This window comes from Ursus arctos, unplaced genomic scaffold (genome assembly GCF_023065955.2).
Source record: "Ursus arctos isolate Adak ecotype North America unplaced genomic scaffold, UrsArc2.0 scaffold_5, whole genome shotgun sequence".
NCBI classification, from domain to species: Eukaryota; Metazoa; Chordata; class Mammalia; order Carnivora; family Ursidae; genus Ursus; species Ursus arctos.
The window spans coordinates 37,091,828-37,102,566 of NW_026623067.1; the positions used below are offsets into that span (position 1 = coordinate 37,091,828).

A 10,739-nucleotide genomic window follows, 5' to 3' on the forward strand; every position below is an offset into this window, starting at 1 on the left:
TCCTCGGGGTTCCATGGTACAGATAGAGAAACAGACTCAGGGGCCGTATGCCAAGGTCACGCCGAGGAAAGGGCTCTCCTGATCGTTTGATTCTTGCAGGGAGGGAACCTGGCCTGAAGGAGGTACCCGGGGAGGAAGCCTTTGTCTCTATCAGAAGTGTCCCAGATCACTCCCTCCCTAGAGCCCCAGGTCAGGGCATTACCTCCTGTCTGGGGCCTCAGTGTTCCTTTCCATGAAATGGGCTGACCCCCTCCTCCAACTGTTTTTTGGGAGCTCTGTAAGGGAGAATAGAGCCCCATGGACTCCTGGGGTTTTCTTCAGTATGTTTCATTCTGCAGGCAACGGGGTGGTGCTGCCTTAGGTGGAGGGGTCTAAGAGGGTCAGGGAAGTAGGACTCTAGCCCCCTGTTCTGTCTTAGGGAGGTTCTAGTGGTGCTGAGGGCATGCCCTGCCCCAGGCCATCTGCTGGGTGTCAGCAGTGGTCAGCGTGTGCTCTTGTGTGTTCATCTGTAGCTGGATATGTGCCCTGTGCTCTCGGGCCAGGACTGCCTTTCTCCCAGCCTCCAGGACCAGTGTCTCCGTGTGCATTGCCTTGGGCCTGAGTGGAGCTTTTTTTTCCTTATGGAAACTCCCTAGGCTGAATCATTGAAATCAGAGACGACGCCCCCCCTGCTCCCCCTGCTCCCCCTGCTCCCCACCCCCACCCCCCCGCCCCGCTTGCTCAGCCTCGGCTCAGTTCAGCCACCAGAGCCTGTGGTCTGTTCTCTTCACCACCACTGGCTTGCCCACCATCCGTCTGTCTGTCCATCTCACCTCCTTTGGAGGCCAAGAAGACCAGCCACCAGCGTGGGTGGAAGGGTGTGAAGAGGGTGTAACAGGGATGTCAGGAGTGCACAGGGAAGTGTGGGGAAGGGTGTGAAGAGCTGGAGTGTGCAAGTTGGCAGTGCTGGTCTGCCCAGATGATGGCGGAATGGTGTGCCCTGCTGGGCCAGTGGCTCGGGGTCCTGAAGGCCCTGCCGGAATGTACCCTCCTCCAGGAAGCCTTCCCTCAGCAGGAAGGACGACTAGAAGTTTGTTCTAGCCAGCCAATGAGCCAGAGAGGGATGGCGCCTTGCTCAGACTCTGCCCTTGGCAGTGGTGGCGGCGTGGCACAACTCTGTAAACTTATTAAAAATCATTGAATTGTACACTTAGAAATGGGTAAATTTTATAGTGTGTAAACCATGCCTCAGTAAAGCTGTTTAAAAAAAATCCTATCCTTGGCCTCCGTGCCCTGCCCAGTTGGGACCCTGCCAGCCTCACGACCATACCTCACACCCTCTTCCCCATTGTTTTTTTTAAGTAAACTCTACCCTCAACGTGGGGCTCAAACTCGCCACCCCGAGATCAAGAGTCGTATGCTCCCCCGCATGCTCTGCCGACTGAGCCGGCCAGGCACCCCTGTTCCCCTTTTCTTAAGAACTGTTGTAGGCTCGCGTCCCCTCTGGTAACCTCTCCTCATCTTGAGCTCACAGGCTAGCAGTTCCTTCCTCCAGAAAGGCCCCCAGTGCTCCACTCGGTGGCTTTCCCGCGCTCGGTTCATAGTGGTTCCTGTGACCATTGGCCCAGCCCCCGTGTGCTCCTCCAGGGCAGTACCGCAGGCCGTGGGGCTGCTGTTGGCTAAACAGGAGGGGGGTGTGTGTGCAACTGAACATCTAGAACATCTCACTGTGGGCCACCTGTGTGCAGACAGCACCATCTCTCCCCCCAGGGCCCCCTCCCCCACTGCTGTCTGGCCTGAAGGGCTCAGGCTCTGTCTGGGGGTGAATCCTGGCTCCCCTGGGGCTCAGGGTGGAGTGAGGGCATTACTGTCACCTCTGGTGACCTCATTGTTGGCTGGCATTATGATGTCACTGGCCTAGCATTCCAGGTTCCTGCCTGGGCATCTCCAAGCCCCCCAGGTGAAGACACCCCTGGGGTCTGTGACAACTCGCCCCCCCACCGCATAAAGGTGACAGGCACGGTAACAACCCCGGTGGGGGGCAGCCTTGGGACAGCTGGGTCACCTTGCCCTGGGCTACTTTGTCAGTTGCATGGGTAGAGCAAAGGTGGTCACCCAGGAGGGTAACTGGCACTTGGGCTCTGGGTTCAAATTCTAACCCTACCGGGCACCAGTCATTTGACCTTGGCCTGACAGTTTGAACCTCTTTGAGCCTCAGTTTCCTCATCTCTGAAACTGCTTAATAGTTTCTATTTCCCTGGTTTCCATGTAAAGCATAGGAGCACAGGGCCTGGGATACAGTCGATGCTTAATAAATGCTAACTGATAGGGTTGGTTAGTTAAGGGACCCTGAGCATCACTGGGTGCTGGGAGCTGGTTGGAGAGGGGTGAGTCTGTGTCTTCTGGGGCTGGCTAGAACCTGGGAGTAGTGGCAGGGGGGATGGTCCCAGTGTCAGGAGAGTGGCCCCAGCTTTGACTTCCTGTCTGCCCAGCTTAGCCAGTGAGCTAGAGCCCATAGGAGGTTGGGTCGCATGGCCAGGCCCTGAGGCCAAGAACCCATTGACCCTCAGGCTCCTCCCTATCAATCTCTGCTTCCCAAGCCATGGGCCGGAGTGGGCTGGGGTCCCCCCGCCCCCTGCCTCCCTCTCAGAGCCGTGGGCATGTCCAGCTGCTTTCTCTTGGCCCCCAGGTCCCTGAGTCTAGGATTCTCCTCAGCGCTGTTTCCATGTCTGTCAGACCCTCAAGTCTCCAAGCTGGGCTACAAGCCTTGGATCTCTCTGAGCCCAGTCCCTCCGTTTTCTGCTTCCCATGAGGCTCTGTTCTAACCTTGACCCTTTGCCCTGTCCTCTCCAAGTCCTCTTTCTCTGACCCGCCCCTCGAGTTCTCTGTCTCATGATCCCCTATCTGCACCACCTGTCTCCGTTCTTCTGCCCCCATGTCCCCCTCTGCCCCCAGCTCTCCAGGACTGGTTCCCCCCTCACCCCCCTCCCTCTGGGCTCTGTCCCCGCCCGTCAGCCCCTGGTCCCAGCTCCCGGCCGGCCAGGCTCCTGCATGGACAAAGGGGTCCTTTGTGGGCTGACCGCGGCTGGCGGGGCGGCGGGGCGCTGGCTCCGCATTGCTGATGAAACGGAGCCCTTTGTTGTCCCTCCTCAGGCGCAGTATTTCTTTTTGGGGGCTGGATGCGTTCCTGGCAGGGCCGATGATGGATGCGCCCGCCGCCGCCCGCCTGCCCGCCAGCTTTCCCTCCCGCTCATTCCCGCTCCGCTTCAACGCAGCCCCAGCTCCTCCCCTGCTGCCTGGGCACTGCCAGGCCCTTCCTGGCCTGGGAGGGGGTGGCTGTGTGCCTTGCAGTAGAGGGCTCGGGCCTGGGAGAAGGTCTTATGTCCTCGCCTACCATGAGTAGGGCAAACAAGCCCTGTGGTCAGTGGTCCACTGGGACCAGGGCATCAGCTTTTCCCAGGGTCTAAAGGAGAAGATGAGCCAGGTATAGGGGCAGATTTGGAACAAGCTTAGAGACCAGGCCTTGGGGACTAACTAGATGCTGGAATCTGCCCACCCTGAGGTTTGAGGACAGAGTTACCTGGGTGCCAGTCCCCCTTGTGTCCTCCCCACCTTCAGTTTCCGTAGCTGACAAACCAGCGTTCTGCCTGCAGCACCTGTTTGATGACATATCACGTCCTCTGCTCCATAGCTCAGCGGGTCCCAGGACCTGGGGGGCTGGGAGAGGGAAGTCCCTGAGGAAGGACAAAACAAAATGAACCGATCAGAGAGATTCAAAGAAGGGGCCAGAGGTGAACAGAACATGAGGTTTGGTCCCTACCACGAGGCTCAGGATGGAGACAAAAGCAGAGAGACTCAGCCAGAGCACCAGCCCTGAACGCAGGCCCGTGTTGGAGGGAGCTGACTTCTAATTGACCTGCCCGCCCTGCACACAGAGCCAGATCCTGGAGCTGGGAGGAGGGAAGGGAGGGAGGAGAGCAAGAGCAGCGTTAATGCAGCTATCGATTTCTGCCACCAGCCAGCAGGCCGCAGAGGCGGGGACACACAGGGGGGCTAGGGCGCAGACTGCTCCCCTCCCCACCTCTCCCCCACCTCTCCAACCCAAGGGTTCCTGTCTTCTCCTGTCCTCTCCCCTCACCATGTCTGGGCCTGCTGGCACCGTGTGCTCCAGGGCAGGGTAGCTGAGCTCACATGAGGTGATGGTCGCTGGCCCTAGTCTCCGACGCCTAGCCAGGGTCACTGCTGCCTAGAGGGGTGTTGATTTCTGAGGGAGGGCCTGAAGAGCCACCCTGGCCTTAGGCCTCAGCAGGTGGGACAGAGCACGGCTATTGTACGCTATCCTCTTCCTCTTAGTACAACTCTGACCTCTGTAGTACCCCCAGCCCATCCTGGACACCCTGCCGGGCCCTCCTGGGTTTGTCCTGGTAGAACGTGCCCGCTTGCCTGGCTCTTCCTCACCACCCGTCTATCTGCCTTCACTCGGAAGGAGTGTACATGGTTCGTTGCCCTCTGGGGAGAGGCAGGGAGCGTCTGGCTGTCTGCTGATGCCTGCCATTTTTGCCTCACTCAGGAGACAGAGCTTTTCTCTCCTATACTCGCTCCTGCTTGTGGCCACTCTTCAGCAGTCCCGGAGCAGGGGGCCCTGCTGGCTCGGGGCCTCAGTTTCCCCATGTGGAAGTGCAGGAAGTTGGACTAGATGACCTCCCAGGACCAGGCCCGGCAGAGTCCAGTGACTGAGGGGTGGTGGGGTTGCCTGGGGACAAAGATGTATGTGTGCCGCCCCCAAGCCTAGAGCGGGACAGGCCTGGCCAGATGTGCGCCTCCCCCTTGAGCCGCCAGCTGCTTAGGCTGGGCCCTCCCCTCCCACCCCGCTCCCAAGGGTTGCTGGGCCCCAGCAGGCAGGCAGGCAGGCAGGGCAGGGACACTTGAGAGCCAGGGCTGATGAGGAAACTGCCACTCCACTCCTTCTGGACAGTTCCTTCCAGAGCTCCTGGCCAAGGAGCCTGGCCGCTCATAAGCCTTAATCCTGGGGCTTGAGCAGAGCAGGCTCTGTCCTAGAAAGGGGCACCTCAGAAATGTGGATGTGGCTAAAGAACAGGCTCTGTTCCCTGGAGGGTCACACCCACTCTCAGTCCCAGTCCCAGCCTGCACTAGCCAGAGGCCCCTCCTGCCCACAGCCTACCCCAGCCCTGGGCTCTCACTGGGACCTCCTCCCAGACCCATCTGGGAGCCAGGCTGGAGCACAGCAGGGAGGCCTGAGTAGAGACAAGAGTGGGGTCTGAGGTAATGACGACTGGTTTGAGAGCGAGGAGGAAGTGTGTGTCGATATGTGCACAGCGTGTCCCCCCCACACTCTTACAGGAGAAGGCTTATCCTCTGACACAGTGCTGACTGCCCTCTAGCAGGAGGATACATGCTCCTTGAAATAAGGATTCTGTGCTCCATTTGGCAACCTCTTAAAGTCAGTTTCCTTTCCCTGCAGGACTTGTCAGAGCCTTGAGGTAATCCGTATGTATTAGGAATTGCCAAATGAGAGCCTGGGAGCAGCTTCCCAAACTACTACTTCTTTCTTTTTTATTTTTTTTAAAGATTTATTTATGTATTTTAAAAAGAGAGCCCACATAGGAGCACAAGCAGGGGGAGGGGCAGAGGGAGAGAAGCTCAAGCCGACTCCCTGCTGAGCATGGATTCCCATGATCCTGACCTGAGCTGAAATCAAGAGTCGGACGCCCCCACTGAACCACCCAGGCACCTCAACTTCCCAGACTTCTGGTCTGTACCTTCAGGCTTTGCAGAGGCTGTTCCAAATCCTTTTGTAGATGGGTCAGGGAAGGAAGATTAGGAAGCAGACGGTGACTCTCTAACCCTCCAAGGTTAATAAACATCCCCGGTTCTTTCCTACCCCCCCAGCCCAGGAAGAACCGGCCGGAGATCTGGGCTGTGCAGACCCGAGCTGAGCCTCCACCGTGACACCGGTTAACTGTATATCCATGGTCAATTCTTCTAAACCTTGTGCTCCTCGTCTATAAAATAGAGTATTATTAGCCACTACTTCAAAGGGTGCTTGTGAGTCTTAACTGAAATAGTACAAATAGGGGCATCTGGGTGGCTTAGTCAGTTAACCGTTCAACCCTTGATTTCGGCTCAGGTCGTGATCTCAGGGTTGTGGGATCGAGTCCTGCATCAGGCTCCGTGCTCAGCGCAGAGCCTGCTTGTCCCTCTCCCTCTGCTCCTCTCCCTGCTCGTGCTCACTCTCTGTCTTTCTGTCTCCTCTCTTTCTCTAAAATAAAATCTTTAAAAAAAATAGTACACATAAAAACTACCTCACCACGTGGGGCCCAGCACTTAATAAATGCCCACCAGGGCTTGCCGTTGTTACAGTGGTGATACCGCTGCTGGTCGTGGTGGGATGTGAGGGAAGGAGAGGTGGAGACGTTGACCGCCGCCCTGACCCTGTCCCCTCTTGTCCCCACAGAGTGAAGACCCTTCCACGTGGACACCTGACCATGTGCCTGCCCTGAGCAGCAGGGCCCACCAGGCATCTCTGTCGTGGGCAGCCGGGCCGGTGCTCGTCTGTGGACCCCCCGCAGTTGGCAGCCCCCGCCCCCAGCAGTGGGCTCCGGGCCGCGGCCCCACCATGTCGAGCCTTGGCAGTAGCCCCCAGGACAGCGGTGGCAGTAGCAGCAGCAACGGCAGCGGCAGCGGCCCCAAAGCAGGAGTGGCCGACAAGAGCGCGGCGGTGGCCACTGCTGCGCCAGCCTCGGTGGCGGATGACGCGCCGCCCCCCGAGCGTCGGAACAAGAGCGGCATCATCAGCGAACCCCTCAACAAGAGCCTGCGCCGCTCCCGCCCTCTCTCCCACTACTCTTCCTTCGGGGGCAGCGGCGGCAGCGGCGGCGGCAGCATGATGGGCAGCGAGGCTGCTGAGAAGGCTGCGGCTGCCGCAGCCGCTGCCTCCCTGTTGGCCAACGGGCACGACCTGGCGGCGGCCATGGCCGTGGACAAAAGCAACCCTACCTCAAAGCACAAAAGTGGTGCTGTGGCCAGCCTGCTGAGCAAGGCGGAACGGGCCACGGAGCTGGCAGCCGAGGGACAGCTGACGCTGCAGCAGTTCGCGCAGTCCACGGAGATGCTGAAGCGCGTGGTGCAGGAGCACCTCCCGCTCATGAGCGAGGCGGGCGCCGGCCTGCCTGACATGGAGGCCGTGGCGGGCGCCGAGGCCCTCAACGGCCAGTCCGACTTCCCCTACCTGGGCGCCTTCCCCATCAACCCGGGCCTCTTCATCATGACCCCGGCGGGCGTGTTCCTGGCCGAGAGCGCGCTGCACATGGCCGGCCTGGCCGAGTACCCCATGCAGGGAGAGCTGGCCTCGGCCATCAGCTCGGGCAAGAAGAAGCGGAAACGTTGCGGCATGTGCGCGCCCTGCCGGCGGCGCATCAACTGCGAGCAGTGCAGCAGTTGTAGGAACCGAAAGACTGGCCATCAGATTTGCAAATTCAGAAAATGTGAGGAACTCAAAAAGAAGCCTTCCGCTGCTCTGGAGGTAACGACGCCTTAGAGGGAGGTGTGTGGGCTCTTGTGTCTGTCTGGCAGTCCAAACCCACCCCCACCCCCCCAGCCCTGCTTCTCCTACCTGGGCGAGTGTCTGGGGGCTGCTCAGCCGATCCCTGGGCCCTGGGGATCTGGAGCAGGCTCCCAGACACCAGTTCACTGCCCAGAAAGTCAGAGCCACATCCTGAGATCTCATTAGGTTGTAGTTTGCGAGGCGAGCATCAAGTTCCAGGCGGGGGCCTAGCATTTCCAGCCAGGCCTAGGGATTCTGGACCCCTTCCTGGAGTTTTGGGCCAGCTGTGGAGGTTTCCATATAGGTCCCAAGTTTCTGACTTTCAGACGTATCCTAAAGCTTCCAGTCCATGCCCTAAGATTCTGGAGCTCTCCCTTGTCCCACTTGAGGGGTTCTGTCCTGTGGACCATGTGGCTTTAAGGGGTAAGCCCTTCACTCGTCCCTTCAGAGTCCGGCCTTTCCCCTAAGGCCGCCCCGGTGCTCACTGCCCTGCCCTGAGGCCCGGAAGAACCCTGCGTCTAGACATCTCGTTGACAGATACAGGGTTTCTTGGGACCCCAAGGGCAGTCTGGCTGCATAGGTAAACGGCCAGGGGTCCTGTGGGCCTAGGGTGAAGGGGTGGCTCTGATCTTGGTGTGTAGGCCAGGCCTGTCCACTTTGGGATGATTGGCTTTCTGGGGAAATCACCACATAGCCACATGGTCTAGGCCAAGGCAGCCTGAACAGGAAGGGGCTTCGAGCAGGCGGAAGGGTTCCCATACTGCTTTCTCTCCACCCTCATGGCAGAGCTTGTCCCTGTGCCCCCAGCCGTGGCAGCCTAGCTGTGGTGCCAGGCCTGGGTACAAAAGCATCTTTTCAGCCTGCTGTCCCGGCCCCGGCCCCGCCCCTCTATGAGTGGGCTGGACGCAAATGTTCAGAATGGTTGGAAAACAATAACGACATCCCAGCCGTGGCTACTCCCCACCCCCAAGCCCCAAACCTCACATATCTGCTCTCCTGCCCAGAGAACACACCTGTATGCACACAAAGGCACCTACTCTCATCTCACGGAGACACACACACACACCCCCCTCCCTGCCCAATCCACATAGATGTAGCCTCTTAACACAGCCAGGACCCTTCCTCCCCACCCCGGCCCCCCACACACTACACGCCGTAGCGTAGCTCGAGGCGCACGTCCATGCAGGCATCCAGTGCGCACGCTCCTCCCCGCTCATTCAAGAGAAACATGCACACGGCCCCCAGACGCGCCACAGCCACGTGCCGCTCGTGGCCTTTGGACCAGGGGAACGGGTCTTCCTGTTTGGAAGGAGGGTTCCTGGACACAGTGGCTCAGGGGGCCTCAGGGTGCTCCGGGCCCTCCAGCGGCCCCGCGGGTCAAGCCTTCTTCTCTGGCCCGGTCAGGATGGCAGGAACTCCGCGGGGTGGCTGCCTTTACTCCAGGCCCGTCCCTCCGCCACGAGGCCATCCACGGGGGAGCGTCTTTGCACCAGGCCCCGCCGGACCCTGACTGAACTCTCTCCTTGTTTTTGTCTCCCGCCCCCGCCAGAAGGTGATGCTTCCGACGGGAGCCGCCTTCCGGTGGTTTCAGTGACGGCGGCGGGAACCCAAAGCTGCCCTCTCCGTGCAATGTCACTGCTCGTGTGGTCTCCGGCAAGGGATTCGGGCGAAGACAAACGGATGCACCCGTCTTTAGAACCAAAAATATTCTCTCACAGATTTCATTCCTGTTTTTATATATATATTTTTTGTTGTCGTTTTAACATCTCCACGTCCCTAGTATAAAAAGAAAAAGAAAAAAAAATTTTAACTGCTTTTTCGGAAGAACAACAACAAAAAAAGAGGTAGAGACGAATCTATAAAGTACCGAGACTTCCTGGGCAAAGAATGGACAATCAGTTTCCTTCCTGTGTCGATGTCGATGTTGTCTGTGCAGGAGATGCAGTTTTTGTGTAGAGAATGTAAATTTTCTGTAACCTTTTGAAATCTAGTTACTAATAAGCACTACTGTAATTTAGCACAGTTTAACTCCACCCTCATTTAAACTTCCTTTGATTCTTTCCGACCATGAAATAGTGCATAGTTTGCCTGGAGAATCCACTCGCGTTTATAAAGAGAATGTTGATGGTGCCGCGTCGAAGCCCCTCTGTGTCCGTCTGCGCGTGCAGAGCTGCGGCCAGGAGCTCACAGAGGGGGAGGGAGCAGCCCACCCACCCCTGGGCCCAGGCCGCCCGTGCTGCACTCGTGGTCCCCAGAATGGGATCCCCCACCCCGATAATGATGATTTTGCGAAAATGAAAGTTCTGTTCCTTTATCCATGGAGATCTGGGGAGCCCGTGTCTCGATATTTCCGATCCTGGCTACTTCCCTTAGAGAAAATAAGTCCTTTTTTCTGGCCTCGCTGATGGCCACAGAAGAAAGGGCTTCTTTGCGTGGCCCCCTGCCGGTGGGTGTGGGTGCCCGGGGGCCCCCTGCGGCCTGGGCCCCCTTGCCCACGGCCAGCTTCCTGCTGATGAACATGCTGTTTGTATCGTTTTAGGAAACCAGGCTGTTTTGTGAATAAAACGAATGCATGTTTGTGTCACGAAGCACCGCTGGCTTCTTGCTCTCCGGTTTGGGGGGCTGGCTTGGGGGCTGTTGCTGGGCAGGGGTGACGTGGAGCCACCTTGGGAAGGAAGAAGGATGGCCCCGGGGCCGTTGAGAGTGGGGCTGTCTTGAGTCAGGCCCGGCAGATCCTGAAGGGGGTCAAGCAGAAACAGCCAGCCTGGCTGGGGTGGTGGAAGTGCTGTTAATCTGGAAATGGCTGGTTCTAGAACATTCTCGCCTGCCTGATTGTACCCCCTACCTCAGAACCTGGACCTCCAGGGACCTTCACTCACCTGGGGCCACCTTCTGTATTTACCTAAATCATCAGGGCCTGGCCAGTGCAGAGCAGCCAGCAGGACCGGAGATGGGGCCCAAGCTGCCTGTTCGGTTTCTTTCTTTCTTGCAGGGATCTAGTGCTCCCCCGACCACTGAGGTGATCCCCAGGGAGCAGTTTTAACCCAGATTTGTGGGGACCTGGCTGGGCCCAGAATGCACACAGAAACACCCCTACGCGCCCCCATACCCCTCTTCGGGCCCGAGGGCGGCCAGACTGAAGCTGGGGGGTATCCTTGGCTTCGGTTCTTGAGCGATTTTCCCCAGCCCCAGAAAG

The 10,739-nt window shown here is 58.5% G+C and overlaps 1 protein-coding gene across 4 annotated transcripts in view; it reads left to right on the forward strand.

Annotated features, from left to right (window-relative positions):
- The window catches only part of CXXC5 (CXXC finger protein 5), a 34,670-nt gene extending 24,539 nt beyond the window's left edge, over positions 1–10,131 (forward strand). For all 4 annotated transcript variants that reach the window (XM_026508118.4, XM_048221018.2, XM_026508116.4 and 1 more), the window contains 2 exons: positions 6,455–7,522; positions 9,093–10,131. In XM_026508118.4, the coding sequence (XP_026363903.2) occupies positions 6,617–7,522; positions 9,093–9,137 (951 nt within the window). In that variant the 5' untranslated portion in view covers positions 6,455–6,616 and the 3' untranslated portion in view covers positions 9,138–10,131. The remainder of the gene's footprint in view (positions 1–6,454; positions 7,523–9,092) is intronic.
- The last annotated feature ends 608 nt before the right edge of the window (positions 10,132–10,739 follow it).